The 23,550-nt window shown below is 35.9% G+C and overlaps 1 protein-coding gene across 1 annotated transcript; it reads right to left on the reverse strand.

Moving 5' to 3' along the window:
* rspo1 (R-spondin 1) lies at positions 1 to 22,143 on the reverse strand. The gene is made up of 6 exons (XM_042741317.1): positions 21,705 to 22,143; positions 16,813 to 17,382; positions 12,386 to 12,577; positions 9,636 to 9,776; positions 6,650 to 6,859; positions 1 to 1,730 (listed from the first exon to the last, which is right to left on the reverse strand). Exons 2-6 carry the CDS (start codon positions 16,907 to 16,909, stop codon positions 1,576 to 1,578), a joined length of 795 nt encoding a protein of 264 aa, XP_042597251.1. The 5' UTR covers positions 16,910 to 17,382; positions 21,705 to 22,143; the 3' UTR covers positions 1 to 1,575.
* Positions 22,144 to 23,550: the final 1,407 nt, after the last annotated feature.

Below are 23,550 nucleotides of genomic sequence, written 5' to 3' on the forward strand. Positions count from 1 at the left end.
TTTAGAAACTGCAACCAATGTTTATTTAAATGTTTATTTACCTTGTAGACTTTTATAGAAATAGATAAGCAATAACAATATGTGTATTGCATCAAGATTAACGGAAGCTGACATTTTCAGTGTCATAATTCTATTTAAGGGTGTATATAGTAAACACCCACTGATCTGGGCTGCATTTACCAAAAGCATCATAAGCCTATAGATCATAAAAATCATTAGCACTAGTGGTCTTTACAATCCACTTCTGCTTTTGGAAAAAGCAGCCCTGGTCAGCAGGCTATGGAAAGCAAACAGACTAAGAAAAGTGTGACTGGATGCTACATGTAGATAACTGTATGATGTACAGTATTACTTCCTCAGATACTGATACTGTATGTTGCAAAGCGTTATGAATGATGTGATATATTTGAACCATGATAACTGAGCAATGAAAAACCTATAAAGCATATAATCAATGCGGTTTAAGCATTATGCTGGTTTAGTTCCTCAATGGCTTGGTCTCACAATACTGTAGATTTCTGTTGACCTCTCTCTTCCCCTCACTTCACAACATAAAGGTGCACGCAAGAACAAAGATTCAAAAACACACAACACATCTGACACACACACACACACACACACACACACACACACACACACACACACACACACACACACACACACACACACACACACACACACACACAATCTTTCATATACATACTTCAACACTGTACATTCCTCATATTATTGCTGCCTTCTTCTGTGCAAAAAATACTGTATTTATTTTCCCCTAATCGCAAGACTTTTATTTTACATATACCATTAAAACAAGTAAAACCACTCCATGGGTTGTAAGTTATAAGTGCTTTGTCTCTAGATATATAATAACACTTTTTGCATTATTTTTGGATAGTTTCATCAAGTTCTTTTTTCTCCACATTCTCTCTGTAAACCACAATGTCAGTTCCAGTGCCTTCTTTTGTTATAAACAACAGAAAAAAAAACAGATATAAAAAAGCACTTTAAAAAAAAAGAAGAAAAAAATCACTTTTCACTCTGAGACAAACTCACAGACTGTTTTCTACCTGCCACGAACATAAGGAGATCCAACTCTGGAGAAAAAAGAATGTGATTACAGCTGGATTAGGTGAACCACAAGAGATTCTAATGTATTTTAGATTTTTTTAAACAACGTTAGGGTGGCGGGCCTCATTTGCAGTGATGTCTATAGTTTAGAAGCCTTTCCAATAGGTCTAAAGAGGAACATATGGAACATTTCGGCAACCACAAACAACATTGTTTCCTGTTGGAAGGCTTACAAAAAGATGACCCTGCACACGCACAGCGCACAGTCTTTCTGGATGCTTCCAAATAGCATGAGACTAACCAACCTAGCTCCTTGGTTCCCTTAAACTTTACTCAGTACAGCAATCCTCCAGTTCTCATTGAGCATGTTTTACATGTAGCAATGTTATTCCTTTTTTTTTCTTTTCATAATTTCAATATTGTCACAATCAAAAACTGTCTGTCTTCAGCCAATGAAGATGGGCCAGGCATTCTCCTTTCTTAGGCCCACCTGACACCACCATAAGATTAGGTCACCATGCTTGTTGTTATGGTGGGGACAGTGGTGGACCTGTTCGGGGTCTTTTTTTTCTTGTTGCCCCCTTTGCCACTTTCTTTGGAGTCTCGTCCGCGGTTCTTGCCATTTTTTTCTCCACGGTTTGGCGGATTCTTCTTAGTTTCTCCTGAATAAAAGAAAGTTGCAATTAGAAAACCCAAGATGCATTATTTCATTGTTTTTAAGTAAAAGTATTTAAAACAATGTATATGTACTTAAGAAACAAAGCAAAACAACAACAAAAATATTTTTAAGGCATATTTCTGATTCTCTTTCTGAAGTCTTTTTCTTTATTATTTTGTTCTTGTTTTCAGAATAAAACTCACTAAATTGTATTAAATGTATATTTTTTATTTAAAAAAAGAAAAAAATCATTGACTAACTTAATTCTAGATGTACAATTCAGCTTTAACAAAAATGCAATTTTGTATTTTAAGTAAATTAGAAAAGATTTAAAAACAAAAATATCTATATTTATAAGAGTAAAACATAGCTAAACAGAATATTGCGAATATAAAGGATTATAAAAAATATATTTCTAAAACTGCACATGTAATGTACAAAAATGCATAAACGTTTCACATAAATAATTATAAATAAGGATTAGGTCATGCAGAACTGTAATACTGTCCAACAAACAGTACTGAAAAACACAGGCTGGTTCGTTTCCCATCAGCCTCACTTGCACTACTACAAGGGGGAGTCAGGGCCTCCAGACTGACTGACATTTGTTATGAAGTTAGTGTTGTGAGTCTCAGTGTTCCCTGGAAACCAAAGTCAACACTCATTTGGTGCTGGAGAGCATTCACTCTGCACTTGATAACATGAGCCACAAACACAGCCACTCTGCGACTCCTGAAATTGGCTCTCTATTCACCTCAAAGCGCTGATGTTTTATCACAAACTGTTGCATTTGTTTCTACATAAAACGCATGATTAAAAATAGAATGGAAATGACGCAAACCAACATTTGTTTAATTAATCCTTTGATTGTTAAGTTATATAAAAAGCAGGTTCACTTTTACAGATTTTTTGACTTGAAATGGCATCATCGTAAACACATAAAAGACAACTTTCTTTGGCAAAAATGAAAGACTTTAATGGACTTGATTCTAACAACAAAACAAGCAATAATTAGCATACCCTTAGTTTATTTAAAAGAACTGCCAATGCCTGTAAAACACGAACTGCAGTTCTTTTTTCTATATATAAAGTCTATATCAAAGATATGATGTTGTTTGTTACACTAATGAAGCATCAACAACTGAATATTTCCACAATTTTACAAGAGAAAGTGTGCTGTTGTACTGTTTTTCCGTTGCACATAATCACAAACACACAAGTTTTTTGTGAGTGCTACTGCTTTTACGCAACAGTTGAATAAACAAGAGATTAATATTGTAATAATATGCTACTTGACACAATATGGCCCATTATTTAGTTTATTTTGCTCCACTAACGAAAATTCAAACAAAGCCAAAGCAGAGCTGCTGCAGATTTCAGAGTAACACACAGTAGTGGTGTTTCGATTACTGTTTTTGAGCAAATCGGTTGAGTGAACAAGTCAATGTCTCAATTATAAAGACACTTGCTTGTTTTTTTCCTAAACAAATCAGTTGCATGTTTTGAACAAGTCGGTTGGATGAATGATTCAGTGACTAACTCGTAAAGACATGTGATTGCTCTGTACAACAATGAATCAGTATGTTTTGAACAAATCAGCTAATTGAAGAATTCAACAACTCACTCAATAACTAAATCCACTTATGAAGGCTAATTCGGAGTGAGAACAATCTTGGTCACAATTTGGAAGGTCGAAGTGCATAAAACTGTCCACTTCAAAGGGCCCTTCAGAATGAAAGACTTTGCTTCCATTAATTTAATTCCATTTAATTATGCAATGGCGCCTCTTTTATTATCTCAACAAAATGACGCAAAGAGTGTTCCAAGTAACAAAAGGGATTTCGAAGGAATTAGAAAATAAGGAACTGAGATGAGCCCTCCTGAATGGAACGCAGCACGTCATTTGTTTGGTTTCTGAATGAATCAGTGTGTTTTGAACAAATCATTTTAATGAATGATTCACTGACTCATTCATTACTCATAAAATCACTTGCTGTTAACTTGAACCCAGATTCGTCCCGTATAGAGGACAAGAGATAAATGAGATAAATGTTGTATGTATTGTATCAAAGCATATCACAGTCTTATCAGTGAGATGATTTCTGAAGTTTCCCACAAATAAAACACAATTATATTGTTTAGTATTGATTGCTTTAAGAAAAGCAATCCCGTGTGAAGAATTCAAAGGCCTTGAGTTTACAAAATGCCTCTACTCGAGTGTCAGTTAATCACGATTTTAAAACCGAGGTGAAATGAAAAAACATGGAAGGAAATGGAGCTTTAAACTTTGGATCTACATGGAGGAGACTTGTTAGCTTTGATAAAGCGGTAAGAGCGCTTGGGGAAGATCCATTCATTTATGACAGCAATAATTACACTGCTGCTCAATCCAACCTAAACACCATCGCCTGACAAAGGCAATCACGCGTTTAGCGTATTCGGTTTTCGTGCAAAGACATTTATTAAGCTACAGGAAGGGGAAGAGAAAGGGGGGGAGCTTGGCAAAATCAACACAAAGCGTGAGATCTGCAGACCAGTAAATCACCGGTGTTATACAAGCACTGCCCCCTGTGATTTTTACAGCAGCTCTGTCAGCCAATTCCTGCAGATGTATTCACAGCCTTGCTAATTTAGCACGAGGTGCACATTTACGCACCGAGGAAAAAAAGAGGGCAATCAGGTCATGCCACCCATAACCTATGAGTTTTTTGACACCTGAGCCGCATTAATTCTTTTTGCCCTGAGAAGTGGGTGGTGTTGCTTTGCTTTTCTGGCAAAAAAACATGTTTTGACTCCAGCCAGCACATAACTGATCCTATCTTAAAGGGAAAGCATGATATTATGAGATTGAACTACATACAAATGACTTTACATGTGTCCAGGCCTATTAGTTCACCATAGCGCTCTCTCTCCAAAAGCTTTTCCGACAAGTGTACTCTCTAAGTTTAGAAATTTGGCAGGCAACATAGCACTTTTATGGGGCAGTTTATAATATTTCACTGTTAATTATTCTAATGGACCCTGGGTGGAAATTCTTTCCACAGATACGGGCGTCATGCAGAGTAAATTTGCCTCTCATTTCTCAAATGTCACACCTAGTCCAGCAAAGCATGGAGCCTACTTCTCCCGACAGAAGAACAGCGAGCGCTTGATCTTGTGAGGCTGTTCACACAGAATAAGACGTCATTTCTAGGAACGCACTGTTTCTCAACAGTGTGCAGACAACTAAGTGCTCTAGAAGGTATGTTCGGGTGTTTATTTTAAGAAAGCGTGATGCTACGATTAGTTTAGATTGAGTCATGAATCATGCAATTTCCTAAACTGATATGAATTGCTTGAATACATAATTAAATTAAAGGAGATCTCTGGTTTGGGAGATATATATATATATATATATATATATATATATATATATATATATATATATATATATATATATATTGGAAGACATAAAAGAGAAAGTACAAAAATAGACTATGAGTGAAAGCAATTTCAAACACACAAACACTTTTTATTAGCCTGGATTGATTTCTGAATTGGCATTGACTTTGCTGTTAAAGAACATTTTATGAAACGTTCATGAAAACAATCTGAGAAAATTCGCTATTTTTATTTTTGAAAAGCCCAGTGGTTATCAAAGTTTGGGAGACTTCCTTAGTTTTCAAATCTTGTTCACCTGCAGACATTCAAAACTATCACGTTGACAACAAACACAAGATCAAGTAAGGTTTGAGGTTTGTTGCACTTCCTTCTTTTCCACTCACTTCACTTTCTTGTAAGCATGATTTGCATGTAGGGAGCGCAACAGACTTCAGTCTTCACTGATTGACACTGACATTGAATAGGATATAATATATAAATACATTACTCAAAACTGCATAATGTATTAAGAAATGTATTTTCCCTTCTTCTTCACTAAAAAATTGCAAAAAGTTTAAAGACTTTAAAAAAATAGTGAAAGTATGCTCCCCAAGGTTAAATGTATTTGATCACATATACTTTAAAAACAGTAATATATTTTAAATATTAATAGAATTTAAAATAACTGTTTGCTATTTTATCTTAAAATGTATTAGTGTGATGGGAAAGCTGAAAACAGTTGTGCTGCTTAATTATTTATTTATTTATTTTATTTTAGTGGAAACCTTGACATTTTTTCATCTTTGATGAATCGAAAGCTATAAAGGACAAGATTTATTTGAAATAGATTTTTTTTTTTTTAATAATGTAAAAATAAAAATCATTTTAATGCATCCTTGCTTAGTTATTGTAACATTTCTTTCAGAAGAAAAAAAATCGAACTGAGTTCAAAACTTTTGAATGATGGTGTAACCATTCAGTTAACCAATAAGCTGAACATTTTTGTTTGGGTCATTTTTTGTAGGCTTATACTATAAATCACTGTTTTCTTCCAAGCAAACTCCTATATTTTAGGCTGAAATCTACACAAGCCATCCAGGAGAGTATAACGGTCAAGAGAAACATATTCAGACTTTTACGAGCAGATTACAGACAACAGGTCCACTAACGTTCCGTTCCCGCTTGAGAGCCAAAGCAGCATATTAACCTCACTTCCCAGTAAGTTAAAGCAACAAACAAAAGGCCGCCCTCAGATCCGCAGCCAGCGACGAAAAGATTACAAACCAGCTGGGCTTCTGTTTATTTACTGGGAACACTCAAGGATTCATTTGCACCGTATTATGTCAAAAACCATAAATAAACTAAATTAAATTAGTTCCAGGAGACTGTTTACATGTTTTTCCGAGTGGGCAAAAATGATGAATGATCAAAAAATCAACAAATCTGTAATTTGCAAACATGCGCATTGAAGTTGGATAACAGATTTCATGCATTCCTTTCAGCACAAGCATTTCCTATCCATCCACTTTCCAACATTTTTGTGTTGTTCTTTCTCTGATTTACCTTTGCAAGTGATCTTTTTCTGCACGGTACATCTTTGGGTCTGTGTCTCTGGGACGCAGCCCGAGGGCGGAGCAGCCCCTGTGGAAGTGGCAGGACTTGGAAGCTGTAAGGGCTCCCTGGTACGGGTCTGGTTTCCCTTTTTAAAGCCACATGTTTTGTTCTTCTTCATGCAAGGGCCCCACGGACTCCACTCACTTAGATCACATTGGACTGCAACACAGACAAAAAAACAAAACAAACAATAAACTGAATAACCAATTTTTTAGAATGAATCTAGTATATACCAATTACACAATTTACTATATTTTCAGACAATAGGGAAAAGACAGAAATTGCTTGGGGTTTGTACATTTTGTTCCTCTGGACGGGGGTCTGAGAAACAAGTTACTCCAAACAAAAGTTGAAGAAACTGCATTAGGAAACCCCAAAGAATTCACAGCAGAGATTCAGACTGCTAAAATCCAGCATCATTCACATTTTCCAGTTACATTTTGCTAAAAAGCAGAGCATGTGTTAAGATTGTATGAGGTAGGCTCCATTTTTATTCAACGTAATGACAAGCTGTCAAGCTCCAGACTTCCAATTGCATTGAGCGGTTTCAAACAGTTTTCTAAGTATCCAATTTTTTCCAGCCTAAAGTGTTTGGGGGCAGGACGGTCAAAGGGAACTCATCTCTGCCAAAAACAGATAACAAAGTGGTGGACTGAACCATTGACGCAGGTAAGGCATCATAAGCTTTGGCAAAATATCACACTGGAAGTCGAGGCTTCCCATTTAAAGGCCAAATAGCCTGGAGGAGCCAGCACCACCATTGCGATTAATGCTATTAGTGCTGTGTTTGCTTGCTTCTGACAGAAATATTTTCAAAAGAAATCAATAAAAACCCTTGTCATCCAACAGGCCTTTTGCCAACGTTCCTCTCAACAGCAACTGAGAAACCACAGAAAAAAAGAAAACAGAATGGAAGGAAATAAAAAAAGCACAAGGTATCTGAGAAGTTTCCAGTTTTATCATTCCATCAGCATAACTGAGTCGCAACAACTATTCATATAAAAGTCATTCCATGACATAAGTGCCATGTGCCCACAACATCTGATGACATGCACTAAACCAAATGACATCTTATATACTGGCTATATACAAAATAAAACCAGATCAGATTCTGATTTTTATATTACTATAAAATATGATATTATTGTGTGATGATTGTGTATTTTAATTCAAGAAACCTTTATATGTGGCACTGGACCACAAAACCAGTCATAAGTTGCATGGGTATATTTGTAGCAATAGCCAAAAATACACTGCATGGGTCAAAATTATCTTTTTTTATGCCAAAAATCATTAGGATATTAAGTAAAGATCATGTTCCATGAAGATATTTTGTAAATTTCCTACAGTAAATATATCAAAGGTTAATTTTTAATTAGTAATATGCATTGCTAAGAACTTCACCTGGACAACTTTAAAGGCGATTCTCAATTTTTTTTTTTTTGCACCCTCAGATTCCAGATATTACGGAAGAGGATTAGGGCCAAGCAATAATAAAAAAATAAAACCATCTCGAGATTAAAGTCATTATATTGCGACATTAAACTCATTAAATTTCGAGAAAAAAAGTCGAAATACAATCTTGAGAATAAACTCATTAAATATCGGGAATAAAGTCGTTGTGTTTCGAGATTAAACTCGTTAAATTTTGAGAAAAAAAGTCGAAATACAATCTTGAGAATAAACTCATTAAATATCGAGAATAAAGTCTTGTGTTTCGAGATTAAACTCGTTAAATTTCGAGAAAAAAAGCCGAAATACAATCTTGAGAATAAACTCATTAAATATCGAGAATAAAGTCGTTGTGTTTCGAGAAAAAAACTTGTTAAATTTCGAGAAAAAAAAATCGAAATACAACTCATTACATTACACGCCATTAATGGCAATGCCGTATGGTTTTAATTTATCATAGCTGTCCATGTGCCAGAGTGCATTTGGGTGAAGCCAGCGATAACCTTGCATGTTGGACAAAAGCGAGTTTTTCTTCTAAAAAGACCTAGCCGCTTGCAAATTATCTTTAAAGTTCGTGTGCTAATTATTATTGTGTCATAATTAGCTAAAGTTGATAGTATTTCTTTGTTACTGAAAGAAAGTCTAAAATATAGCTTGACTAAGTGATCCAACTCTGCCATGTCCTCTATAGGCTATGCAATGAACACTGATCGAATGCGTTATTCTCTACATTTCATTTCGACTTTTTTTCTCGAAACACAACGACTTTATTCTCGAAATTTAATGAGTTTATTCTCAAGATTGTCTTTCGACTTTTTTTCTCGAAATTTAACAAGTTTTTTTCTCGAAACACAACGACTTTATTCTCGATATTTAATGAGTTTATTCTCAAGATTGTCTTTCGACTTTTTTTCTCGAAATTTAACAAGTTTTTTTCTCGAAACACAACGACTTTATTCTCGATATTTCATGAGTTTATTCTCAATATTGTATTTCGACTTTTTTTCTCGAAATTTCATGAGTTTAATGTCGCAATATCATGACTTTAATCTCGAGATGGTTTTATTTTTTTATTATTGCTTGGCCCTAATCCTCTTCCGTAAGATATTCATATAGTTGTATCTCAGTCAAATATTGTCATAGCCTAACAAACCATAAATCAATGGAAAGCTTATTTATTCAGCTTTCAGATGATGTATACATTTCAATTTCAAAGGTTTTGTGGTCCAAGGTCATTTTAAATGACAAAAAAAGTAAAAGTAAGAGTTAGAAAATTCCTCTTCACTTTTGCTGATAAAATCTAATAGAAATTTATTTTGCAAATCGGTTTCCTAAAATGGCACCTAGGCACTCATTTTTCCTATGACTGAAAAAGACACATAAACAATATATACTAGAAAATGCTGTTGTACAACATATTAGAACTGAAACAACCTTATACAAGTATAATGTTGTAAATCCCTGGCTTGTGCAGCTCACTCACCTACACACTCCATGGTGCCATTGACGGTGAATCCTTCAGGACAGCTGGAGAAACACCGTCCTCTGTGTGAGTACAGGCCCTCCTTACATTTTGTGCAAAAGTTTCGGCTAAAACATGCCTCACAGTTTTCTATTTTACATTCTGAAATAAAGAAAGACAATTACAGTTACATGTTGATTTTACAAAAACATTTTATTTAAATAAGTCCTCTTATTTTTTACATTGAAGAAGTGGACAGAAATATCTGGTGACTTTTAATTATTATGGCTCTTAGAGTTTCTTACCCAAAAAGTAGTCAGTTCAAGAATGCCAAGACTCTCATATGGTTTCCTCACACCTCTGTTTCATTACAAGTCTGCCGTCTTTGTTCAAACTTACAAACTGATTAAAACTGGGGGCAATTGTGGATTTTGGCAGAATGAAAACCAGACACCTACCACATGAAACAGAATCCACTTCCCCACCCATAACCCCTTCGAAATTATCATCATCTCATTTTGATAAACAGGGGATCTAGTTTTTTAAGTATAAATCTCACTCTTTTCTTTTGGTGATTTTGGATAAATCCTGGAAGGATTTACAGTGAGGTCCAAAAGTCTAAAACCTGATGATCATGTCATCCAGAATGATTTGAGATGTTTTAAAGTACTTCAGTGGAAGCATGAGCAAATGTTTTCATTTTAGGTCATATTTATTTATTTATTTTAATGTTTGAAATCCTAAAACTGATTATTTCCTGTTTTAAATGTGAATTTAAATCCCTTTTTTTGCTTCTGACTCAGACTAAACTTTAAATCAAGAAAGAATTTCACAAAACAGATTTCAATGCTAAATTGCCATGAGGTACACAAAAATGTGCAAAAATAAGGTTCTTAAATTTCGGTTCGAACACTTGGGACATTCTCAGAGCAGCAGCACAAGAATATCTCAGATATCGCCGGGTCCCGGCCAAAAGCAGAAGAGGACCTAACAACATACTTGAGCCATGTTTTTTGTTATAACCTCTGCTCTCAATTACTACTTTAAATGCCTGACAACTACATTAGTAATGTTTGGAGCAAATTCTTTTGCACTCAAGCATTTACAAATGTACCCTTAATGGAAGACAAATGTTGTTAACAAGACATCATGGGGATCTGGAGACCAATCAAATGCACGCAGCTGATTGAATAATTGCAACGGGGCAGCCACTCAGAGGTCTGAGATGAAGGAGGGATTCGCATGCACAGCCGTCTTTCAAAACAGGACAAAATCACTCAAAATGAGAAAGAAACGAACACGTCAGTGGGAAATGTTGACAAGAGGGGGTCTGGTGATGTCCGGATGGATTTGGAGTCGACACCTGTGGATACGACATATTTTGGTCTCAATGTGTGGGTCATAAAAATACTTAAGCTAACAAGCGGACAGCTGCATGTGGTATTTCAAAGCAAGTGTAAAGTATACAGTCAAGAAATGATGAATTAAAGGCTCCAGAGGGTTGTGAAATAAAAACAGCGCTGCGCTAATTTCTCACTTCCCTTGATGCTAACATTTAAATTTAAGGTTATCTAGAATGAAAGTTTAAATCAGAACCATCTGAGAGGTATTAGGCGGGGTGTTGCAAGAGTGTATCTTGGGAACAAAAGTATTTTCTTCCTATAACAAAATATAATGACTCCAAGCTGTGGTTCACACTAATTGGCTATCAAAACATGCTTGAAAAGGGAGCAGGACGTTCAATTTACAACTGGAAAAGCTCTGGTAGTTAAGTTAGAAAAGATTCAAATAAAGCTATTAATTTCCTCCCACAACAGGAGTAAAGAGGTACCACCAATCAATTTACGAGAGGTATTTCCTTGTTTATCCACAGTTGTCCCTTGCTTTGCCTTTATCACTGTAAAAATGCTCACGCACATGATGGGAACAAGCCGCCGAGTCTCTGGCTGAATCCTAAAGAGCGCACTATTAAAACAAAGAGGATGATTAAAGGTAAGTCCTCATTTTGCTTTTTGCGTAGGGTTTGCGTAGAAAGACCGAAAAATATGGCCAGAGTTGAACTACAGTGAACTCTGCATCTACAGCCTACAATAATAACACAGACTTCCTAGAAGAAACAGACAAACAGCCGCGTATTACCAATGTTTTGCTTTGCATTACATCCCCAACCCTGTTTTTACCCACAGAGTAAGAGAAAACAGATCACTGGCTAAGCATTTGGCATCCACGGGTCAGATGCGCTAGTTTAATGTCACGGGTGGTTACAGTATTAATGAATGTGGTGAATAATTGCACAATTTGTGCCATCTTTCCAATGATGTTAAACACTGTATAACTGACATCAAAGCCTTGCAAATGGGCTAAGGACAGTCATTTTATGCCACTGTGCTGTTCAGATAAATCTTTTTATTTTTTTTTATTTTTTATTTTTAGAAAGGGAGCAGGGTAAAATGTGTCAATGTGCAAGCTGTGTCACTTCCTTTTAATCTAAGAAACTGCACATTTTTGTTATGTGATAACGTATACGGCTATTGTTTTTTATGCAAATACATCTAAAGAATACATACTTATATAAAAACATCAGCATTTTTACAATTTAAAAGTGTTCCATTTTTATATATAATGTAAAATGTAATTTATCATCATTCTTCACTGTCACATGATCCTTCAGATATCATTTTAATATGACAGTTGGCACAGCTTAACTTTTTATCTCCTACTTATTTACAGTTTTGAATCTAGAAAAATATAGCAGTAGAGCAAAGACTTACGTGTGCATTTGTTCATATCACGATTTCGAATGCCATAATATCCAACAGGACAGGCAGCGAGGCAAATGCCTATCTGACGGATGTCATTCCGCTCCAGTAGGATGAAGAGCCGGGGTCGACATTTAAGACAGCCGTTGTACTCTGAGCAGTGTTCACAGCCATTTGAGCATGCTGGTGGTACTTCAGTGCTTACTGATAGAAGAAGGAAACAGAAATAGGAGTGAGCGTGATACTGGCAGCGTCTGCTTACAGTTTTGAAGACCCTTTGTAATCCCAGGTGCTTACAGTGACTAGTTAAGTAAACTAGTCATGTGCTTTCCACGGGATTAGACAGCTTGATTACAATGTCACTTTCCAGCCACTGCTACATGGATTTGAACCTGTTGAACCGGATTTTACCATCACCCCTAAATATCAAGATAGATAGATAGATAGATAGATAGATAGATAGATAGATAGATAGATAGATAGATAGATAGATAGATAGATAGATAGATAGATAGATAGATAGATAGAAACTCTGTATATTTAATATAATTCATTTGGAAGAGCTCTGTGAGAACTGGCTATTCAATTTGCAATATTGCACACAGATTTCTCATGGGTCAGCTAGGAAGAAAGAGGCCTGAAACTTCAGTCTGTAATTGTTCTGTCCAGGTGCCCCAAATGCTGACACATGACGAAATAAAATCAGTTACAGATATCTAAGAAAGCTCACTCATCCCTTGTGATTTCCAAGCCTTGCTTGTAACATCCAAAAATTTCTGCATTTGAGGCCAAGAAGAAATAAACAATTACTCCGAAAGCATGTCAGAGTGCACATCCTGTTCCTGGTAGGCTGACTGGAGTCAAAACTGCAGTCATCTGCTTTAATTTATGGGTCTATGTGTGTAGCATTAGCTCTAAATATACACTCTCTTAGGGCAATCAATCTCTGTGCTGAAAAGTGTTAAAATGGCATCCCACTCTAAATAAGCTGTGAGTACAGTAAATTATGTTATTTAATAGATAAATACAACCCTTAAATTTACATATTACATTACATGACAAATATACCTATTAGATTACATAATCTCATCCATCAAAAAAAAAAAAAAAAAAAAAAAGCTTTTAACCACTAATATCAATCAAATAATCTACCATTAATATTCAGCAGCAAGGACTCCCTAGTGGGTTCAGCTGAAAAGGACCACCAAAAAAAAAAAAAAAAAAGTCCATAAAAAGATTATTACAAGTGGTTCATTTTCAGGCAATGGGGTGTCCTTTATCCGATTACTGCGTTCCTCTCCACAGCTGAAATAAATGAAAAGGTATCTCAGCAGTAACAATAAATATGAAACAAGAATTATAAATGATGATTGTTAATGACTGTTTTGCACAGGTCTATTAAGCAGCAGGAAGGTTGGTTAGGTTGGCACACACTCTAAAAAAGACAGCATCAGTTGCCACTGCACTTCTAGACAGTGTTATATCATTTAATGAGTAGAATGTCCTCTTTGGATTTGCCTTTTCAAGGGAAAGATTACAGAAAGTGCAAGTAATAAATAAGACCTTTTTATGACCAACCCCACAGTGAAATCATCATACAACCTACAGAACCCTTCAAAACTTCATTACTCTAATGGTAATCTAATGGTAATTTATTAGCAGAGAATCAAAAATTTCCCTGAAATGAAAAAGTAATCAATGCAGTAAGAGCGTCATTAAACATAATGGATCAGTCCATAGGACTGGACATCTGGCTCAGCATAGTGTATGACTTCTGCCTGCATTCTTATCAATGGTCATTCACTAGTTCTAATTAATCAATCCAACTTGAACTTGACAGCACTGTCCATGAAGAAAAAGTTGACTCTCAGATGACTGTAGCCAATTAAAGTCTAAAGATATTGCTTTTGTTGCTTTATTTTACTTTTTACATTAGCATGTTCATTGTTCATGCATTTACAATCATGTTAATAACTGGTTTGTATTTCAAAACAAATGCACCTCCAGACTTTTTTTTCTCCGAATTTGGACTAGAAAGAGTCCTTCATTTGAACAATTTAAAACTGGCCTTAAAATATACTTAAAGAACATATCAAACTGTAAGAATGTGTAAGATAGCATGTATACACATCTTGCTCTTTTAGGTTATTTGTATTGCATTTTTGCATTTCTTAAAAAAAAAAAAAATTTGCAGCTCACACTCATACGTTTCCCCCTTGAAACCATAAAATGAGTAATTTTATCCAGTTGAATAACATGAAACTATTTTGCTATCCCCGAGAAACAATAGTGCTGAATTGTATATTAAAATATTAAAGCGTTCCACTTCATTAACAAGTAAGTGTGAAAAAGACCTAAATCCCTACAGGAGTTGCCTAGAATGTGGCTGGTTTACAAAGACCTTAACCTCAGAGAGGAACAAAACAGAATTTTGCATTTAGATGATTTCTTAGAAAGCAGTAATAAGTCTTCATCAGCAGCGTTTTCAGGAACTACAAACAAGACCTTTGGCTACATCTGTCACATTCATTGATTCAAGTTTAGCTGGAAAAAAATCTAAATATCCCATTTACTGCATCAGACTTGTTTTCAGAGAATATATCTTTATGTAATTGATGTTATTTTCTTATCCACTAGCAAATACATTATGTCTTGTTTAAAACATTAGCCTAGCACAATTTAGAAAGGTTTATGCTTAAAGCATGAAATCAATTTTGCTAATGGGGTAAGGGAAATAAAGTAAATCAAAATATATTCCCTGCACACAGATCTTATTGCTTACACAATTTTAAAAGTAAATTTATCTTTTTTAAAGGATGTTTAGACATTGTTTTGGAAAAATGAGGCAAAAATACTGATTAAAAAATATTTTTGCAGTGTACATGAGTGAGCAGAATAGCTGAATCCCTTTTTGACGCGACAGGCGCTGTGCCGTAAAATGAATGTACAGAGCAGTATCATAATTTAAAATAGTTTATAACGAGCAAAAATAAACACTTAGACAAAATGAAATATTAGATGTATTTCTGCTATGGTTTGGATATTTTAGAGGGAGGGTAAAAAGCACCGTGACTGCTGATCAGTCACTTGTATAAAAACAGATGTCAGAGGTGTTTGCTTTCATTTTGTTGATAAAACTGCTAGAAAACTCCGCTATCAAGAAGCACTAGTCAGATGAGCTTACAGTGAGGTCAAGAAGTCTTAACAGATTGTGAACCATCAGCAGATTTATTTCACAGAGTAACTCACTGTTTATTTCTCCTCAGAAAGCTTTACATTCTGCCATAGTGTTTTGGTTTGCACTTCTAGGCTTCCTCTTGCTACATGATTTCTAGCTTCAGCCACCTGCTATAACTCTCGCAACACAATATATGTTTGTTTTGTTGCTTACAGTTTCTGGCAGGTGTATAAATGTAAAAAATACTATTGTCTCTTAATAACAAAGTTTAATAGAGAAAGATCAGTCTAACCAGTAGCAAATGCAATGCAGATTCGTGCACAGCCAGTGTAGTTTTACCTACAACCTCCTCTAGAGGAGGCTGTACACTCCTCAGCACTGCCAGCAGTGGTCAATGTAAAATTTACACTGAATAATGACAATCTCAACCCTTAAGGTCAGATTACTGGATACATTTTTTTTTTAGATTTTTTCATCAGGTTGACTTTTTAACATTACACCGAATGCATTATTGAGTATTTGATAGCAGTATACAAAAATAAGACTTTCCATAACCATAAATCTGTTCTTTAAAATATGTAATATTAAACCTACAACAGCGCTCTTACTATGAGATGTGCACACATATATAATAACTTTGGAGGTTGTTTTCCAACCATTGTTCCAAAGCCTTGAAGTATTTACTTAAAGATTATTTGATAGCAGTATACTAAAAATAATTTTTAAACAAAGATAAGATTAGCCACTTTCAATAAACATAAATGTGTTCTTTAAAATAAGAAACACTAATTCTATGTCAGTGCTCTCTCACGCATAAGAGAACTAATGCAACATTTCAGAGTGAGTTCTGCAGTATGTGTGAGTTTCAAAACTAACTTTTCCAAAAAGAAGAAAAACAAAAAGTCATAAAAAGGTAAGAGCAGACAAAAACCAAAAAAAAACCTAAAAATGAACTATATTAATCAATACATTCAAAAAAAAACTAAAAAAAAACTAATGACTAATGAGTGAAATTTGGCCATGCTTAGGAACATAACATGCTCATTTACAATTTACCCTTAAAAAGCAAAGTTGCTATTAAAAGCAACAGAACAGGTTCTACACAAGCAATACCCCACAAAACTGGCTGAAAGAAATGACAAGAACATTCCAAGGAACTCAGAAATGCTCTAATGAGCCACAAATAATAGGAACTGACATGTGAAATGTTGCATTGAGTCTCAAGGGACAGAAAGAGACAGAAAGAGACATCAGCACTCACTTCGTCTCTGTCTTCTTGCTTTGGAGGCCTTGAGGTTATCGCCATGACCCATGGAGCCGAGGAAGACAATTGCCAGCACCACCAGTCCCAAATGCATAGTCCCTGCTGCCCAGTCACTGCAGGCAGACAGATCACAGCTGAGGGGGCCCCTTTCACACTGTGGCAGGTGGAACGAAGTTGACTACAGCCGGCTGCGATGCCCTTGGCTGGAGGCCTCTGCCGCAGCAAGTCCACACATGTTCGGAGAACAAACCATAGCAATCAAGAGGATGAAGATGAGAACGATGAAGTTCTGGGTGCGGAGAGCCAGGCGAGATGAGAGATGAGATCTTGTGGACAACGCAAACTGCCCTTCAACCCATGAAGCCGGGGGCGAAACTGAGAGGAGAGAGAAGCTCCCGGCAGTCGCAGCCAGGAGATCCTAACATGAGTGAGCAACCCAGCCCAGGAGCATGTGTCTTATTAGGGATGCTGGGAGGAGGAGGGGGAGTGCCGAAAAAAAAATGAGAGAGATGGAGAGAGGTTCTGGACTCCTACGCGTGACAACGCATCCGTCAGTGCCAAGATCTGCTGCAGAGAGACAGACAAAAAGGGGCAAGCGAGGGAAGGAGGGAGTTGGATGAGGAGAGGAGTGGGTGAATGGGGGGAGAAAAGCACAATGAGACATGTATATAAAACGGTACTTTGTTAAGTCAGCATGTCAAAAGAAAGTCTAAATATCTTGCCCAAGGGAAGAGATGCAAGTTTTTCAATTTTATGCTTTGAAAAGTGAATACTTTCAAAACGACTTTTTACATTTTCTGTAAACTGTCATAAAATACTTTTTGGAATCAAGGAAAAGACGACGGAAAGAAAATAGCCTTACGCAGGGCTTACATAACTGCACTCTTTCATCTCTATCACTGCTCTTTCTCAACAAAGTTCAGCATTTCTGTGCTCTAAATTTGTTAAATTGATTCATGGAAGTCTGGTTTGGAACTATAAATGCGGACACAATAGTTTGAGTAACATAACACGAAACTGGTATTTTGTCCATTTAAACCACACATTCCTGCCATGCTTATTTTTTCCTTGGCCAGATAGATTCGTGAGCTGGGAAAGCAAACAAAATGCTTAATTTTAAATGTAATTTCCCATTAAGACTGACAAGAGCTGAAGTGTCCGGCCGCTAAAGCTAAAGTTGATTCGACTAGAAACAGGGCACCGTGAAACAAATACCACAATAACCTTCGGACGATGCACATCCAAAAGTATGGAATGGAAAAAAAAAAGAAAAAGGAAAAAAAACATGTTTACCCCATCTGTCAGAAAACAATAGACTGAAAAATGTCTCTCAAGCAGCGAAAGCGTTCACATTTACGCCTCTCACTATGACAGATAGATATGTTTATAGAATGATTCTTAATCACATTCCAGCAGAAATGGATGAGCGTTCTGGTTTTACGCAAGAGACACATCATGCCTGGAAGTATCAGGAAAGCAGGACCATATTTGGCCACAGGTCCTCTGGATCTTGTATCAGGTTATTTGTTAATTCTTAGCATACCAAAAAAGTGCTTTTAAATGCCAACAAAAACTCTACAGATATCTATATTTCATTTTAGCAATTCAGCACTCCTCAGAAATGAGAAACTGACTCTATAAATTGTAATTTATGAACCAGCATGCAAGACAAAAATGATTTTCCCTCAGTTTGGTTTGAATTTGATTTCAAATGGGTGAAAGTACAGCAGGTGGACACTTTGTGCAAATGTGTCATGCAATTGTAAAACATTATTAAGAAAAAGCTTAATTGTGGTTAATTGTAGTATGACAAATATCACAAACAACAACAACAACAAAATCTCTTTCTCTGTGCTAAATGGCTGTTAACAGGATCTTTTGGTTACAGTGATGTGGTAAGCAAAAGCAAAGATTAATAAACCACATACACAGATGTGGTAGTGGATGTGGTTTAAATGAAGGACAAATAAGGAAATAATATTTATCTTGCACATCAGGCATTAAAACGATGATCTCTCTCCAGTCTGGAATGAATAAGAAGGAATCTTCTTGCAACCTCCTCTCTTTCCACCAAAATGTGTGGACATCTTCTCTCCACTAAGTTTATTTATCTTAGACAATGAAGACTCCGATGTCTTCGACACCACCTCCGTATTTATCAGACAGAGCCAAAACCTCCTGTTGCCTGCTGTTCGTAGCACTCGTCAGCAATATTAATTAGGAGAGATATGTCAAGTCTGACGCACAGATATGCCATCGCCCTGGAACCAGAAAGGGGATTTATCCAAGAAATAAAAGACAATGTTCTGTGAGAGGAAAAAAGCTCAGGTGAAGTCAAAAAAGGCAAAATATCTGGAGATATAAAATCTAAAGGAAAAATGGCAATCATAAGGAGAAATCTAAACAAAAACAATACATAAAGCCTTGCTCGTTTACCAATATTGTTTATCTAAAATTAAGTCTAATATTATTATACTCTCATTTCCCAAATAAATGAGTGTGACATGAGGGGCATCCCCACCATCTGACTGATTATCCCTTTGAGCTTGTCTTAGGGCACTGTGACAACTCTTCCTGTTTGAAGTCTCTGCTCTCTCATCCATTAACAGACAGCAGATACACAGTTCTGTTCTTCTGTTTCGGTCATTCAGCTAAACAACAAACCAAAACTCTCTCTCATTTCATGGGAAGTAGATTAAATTGTCTGTTGTGCAAGTTCTCTTGATGCACCAGCTGCAAAGTGCAACAATGAACTCAAGAACACACAGCTTCACATTACAATATTGAAGATTAGTGAAGACCAGACTTTTTCAGGCAGCAAACCAGTTTTGAATTTCATTCCTTTTCACCTACTGTCTGCAACCAGTCTACAAATTTGTTGTTTTCTTTCATTTAAATAACTTCCATCTAATGAGCCTATATGCTTTCTGTATATAAAATAAATCAGCTAAATATAAGAAATATTTTATATATGCATATAAACTATAATAATATTAAAGTTCTATTATGAAATAAAATACATAAAAATACTATGATATCTATATATTATTTTACTCAGCCAATCAACTCGCAAGCCACCTGGAATCCCACCGGTGGTCTCAGCTCTCTAGTCTTTTTCAGTATATATTCACAACAGTTTTTCTTTATTTCTTCACTCTGCCTTTTTCCATCTTGTGTGACAAAGGCCAACAGCCCAGCTCATTCCACAGAACATATGTTCGAGCCGTTGCATTAGGCAGCAAGTTCAGGCGGAACCATGAAAAAGGTCAGAGCAGTAAACAGGCCATAAACAGAGTCTGTAATAAAGCAGAGCAAACGCAGAGTGGATGTCTGTCTGGCCTGCTCTGGAACCATGGCTCAGACCCCCTGGAAATCCTCCGCTCCAGGAAACCCAGAGAAATGAGGAAAGACAGTTAAACGTTCAACATCCCTCCCAAACGGCTTGCTATAAAAGCTTATGGACTAGACTCAAGATCAGATATGGTGATGCACAGACAAAGAATTAGTGCTGGTGTTTAAAATGGTTGAATGGAGTGTGTATTTGGCACATAAAGTACTTTTTGGAATTTTGTTTCAGTGTACATAGCAGCCAAACGTATAAAACTACAAAACTAACCAATGATCTTGCAACAACTATGACTAAAGTGTACAATAAATCTGATGTCTTCAGTCAGCACGGTAATCCATGTGATTCAGCACACTTAAGGGTGACCTCTTTTTGCCCTCAACATCACACTCTCTCTTGATCTGAAGTGAATCTACGCCAAGCACCCATGAGTCAGGACCACAGCACCGTCATTGAAATATCTGTCTGTGACAGTAAATGATGCTGTTAAATCTCTGTACTGGCACCAGGCGTGCAGCTGTCAGACTGCACCTGTCCTCATATCTATTCCGTCATTTCTCCCTCTGGACTGGTCCTCTCAACAACACTTACTGGTTTTACTGCAGAAAGCTGGTGCCAGATTACCCAACACTGGGCCAGGCACAGAACAACGGATGTTTAAAAGCCATAAGATCTGGATTTTAGGAACTGGCAGGCCAACACTTGGATATCTCTCCATCTTTAAAAGTTCAACATCTCTGAATAGCTTCTTGCTCACTGTTTTTGTTTTCTATTTGGCCCTCAATAACAAATTAAATATAAACACCAGAGCATGTCATTGATTAGGTAATGCAAAATATCTGGTCTAGAAATCTGAATTACTAAATAATAAAAAGAATTTCAAATAATTAATCCTAAATATGTCTTTTCTTCTTCTTCTTCTTCTTCTTCTTATTATTATTATTATTATTATTATTAAGAATGAACCATTTAAAATAAAAATATTTAGTATTTAGAATAAAGATATTTCCAAATAATCAATTTTTTTTTCTTAATATTAATAATCAACATTTTAAAATACAATATAAAAAATAACAAAAATGATTGTTGTTGTTTTTAATATTTTATTTTAAAATGTAATTATTAAGATAAGGGTGCTTATTATTAATATTTATAATATTTATTATTAAATTTAGAAATAGGCTATTATTATAATGATTATATTTAGGAAGGGGAAGTAAGTTTAAGTAGGCTATTAGTTTAAGTCTAAAATCTTGTATCAAAAAATGATAATAAAACTGAAGTATCAAACATAGACTTTCCACCGTAGCCTAAACATTTTGACAGATAATCCAATAATAAGAATAGCCTATTATCTAGGTCAGATAATAAAAATGTCAATATTCGAACAATGAAAAGTCTGCGGTTAGTCATGGTCCAATGAAATTGGCTCTGGACCTGTTTTAGATGTTAAAATAAACGTTTTCCTTGGCGATCTCTCAAACGTAAATCAATGTTTTAATGCGCTAGAAAAATAATGAAGTAAGCCGATCGTATAACCTACCTACTATGTATCGCGAGCCTCATATTGGTCCACTGAGCGCGAGGCTCTAAATGTGTCTGTAATATGGGCTTCTCCTCGCGCTGCTAGCAGACACCAGCGGCTGAGCAACAGACTGCCTACTGGGATTTTTATGGGACAAGCGCTTCTTGACTTGCTTTGACTTCGGTTAAAATGTCATGACAGTTTACATCAGTGTCCCAGTACGTAATCTGAGCAATAGTGGGCATGGGAGAAAGGAAAAGAAACAAAAAATGACTTAAAATATAAAATCCCAAGGATAAATCCCCTAATTCCACTGAACTGCGTTTATAATGGAGCCGACAGAGGCCTGGTTTATTTTGCGGTTCTCTGTCGTAATTCTGAAGCAAGTCCCACATAAATCCACTTTTAAACTCCGGACAGCATCCAAGTCATTGCGGAGAGCTTCTACCTCACGAAGTTTGCATCCAACTCCATCTAGAGCCGATTCGTCGTGCTGGAGGTTGAGCTGGCCCCACCCCTCAAAAACACACACTGAGAGACAAAAAACCTGTGATGGAATTGAGTCGAAATGTTGTTTATTTAGATGTTCACCTTAATGCCAAACATCCATCCGTCTGTCTGTAATAACAAAATAAATAAAAACGTCTGTCGAGACCTTCAAAGACCATCTTTATTCTTTGACCGTTTACATATTTCATAATAGGCTTTGCTATTTAAAGTAGCCTAAGGAATTTTCCAAACTTTTAGTAGTAAAGTAGTAAAGTATAATATTTGAGGAAACTGAATGTATGCATTTTATTCTTTGTAAAAAATATATAAATAAATAAATAAATAAAAAAGATTAAACTTTGGCCAAGTTCTGACAATCAGCAAGCATCTTGTTTATTGTCTGCTGTGCACGAGAATCTCCAAACCACAGACAGTGAGCTGAATGTTTTCTTGATTTGCTGTGTAAACACATTTGCCACCTCAATGTGGCATTAAAAAATGTGCCTTTTCGTGGTATATTTGTAGATTCATATGCAGCCTTTATGTCCCCTTTGTTTATGAACAGATTTATTTAAAAAATAATAATGATTGGACAACTAATTCAGAGTCTGGATCTGAACTGCAATTCATTAATTTGTGACCTCTGATGGAAACAGGTGAAAGGCAAGAAAAACAAATGAAGAAAAGGTGGGCTAAATGTTTACTTGATTCTTAAGAAATTATTTCATGACTCCGTTTTATGCTTAATATTTATTCTAAACTGTAACTGCATATGGAGGCTTTTAGCACAAGAGGTCATTTACTTGATGTGATTTATCCTCCTCCACATAGGCTATGTATATTGCATCGAATGCATGCATTAAACAATCTCTTTATTTAAAATCTTTCCAAAGTTATTTGATTTTGTACATTTGCAGTATAAATATCTTTATCTCTTGTTCCAAAAGGCACACTGTTTATAACGTAAACAAATAACATTGATGTTACCATTACATAGTCACATTCTAGCTTTTATTTCTGGGTGGCACCTCATGATGGTTCTATGCCCAGAACACATGGACAGCATCCAGAGCAACACATTAAACAGCATAATCAGCATGTTACAAGGCTGACATTATAAACTCTGTCAAATCATTTAGCAAATAAAGAAACTTTATAGGCTACCTGCCAGTGAGCTGTTAACCTGCACATGCTAACTGCTGGGAAGTCACGCTATAATTTGATATCAACGAAAATAGCTCATTCATTACAATACTCTTTCAGAAACAGGCTGCCGGCATCCAATAACAGAAGCACTGCAAAATCATTTTTCATGTTACAACAGCACCAGTGTTATTGTGGATAAGCTATATAGGCAATAAATAACACAAAGTAG

This window comes from Cyprinus carpio, chromosome B16 (genome assembly GCF_018340385.1).
Source record: "Cyprinus carpio isolate SPL01 chromosome B16, ASM1834038v1, whole genome shotgun sequence".
NCBI lineage: Eukaryota > Metazoa > Chordata > Actinopteri > Cypriniformes > Cyprinidae > Cyprinus > Cyprinus carpio.

Excerpts from the sequence above, each read along its gene's own strand:
- rspo1 (XM_042741317.1), bottom strand. The coding sequence starts at position 16,909 with ATGCATTTGGGACTGGTGGTGCTGGCAATTGTCTTCCTCGGCTCCATG. Across the intron at positions 12,578-16,812 it reads AGCAAGAAGACAGAGACGAA|TAAGCACTGAAGTACCACCA; the intron begins GTGAGTGCTGAT and ends TTCTTCTATCAG. Across the intron at positions 9,777-12,385 it reads TGATATGAACAAATGCACAC|AATGTAAAATAGAAAACTGT; the intron begins GTAAGTCTTTGC and ends TCTTTATTTCAG.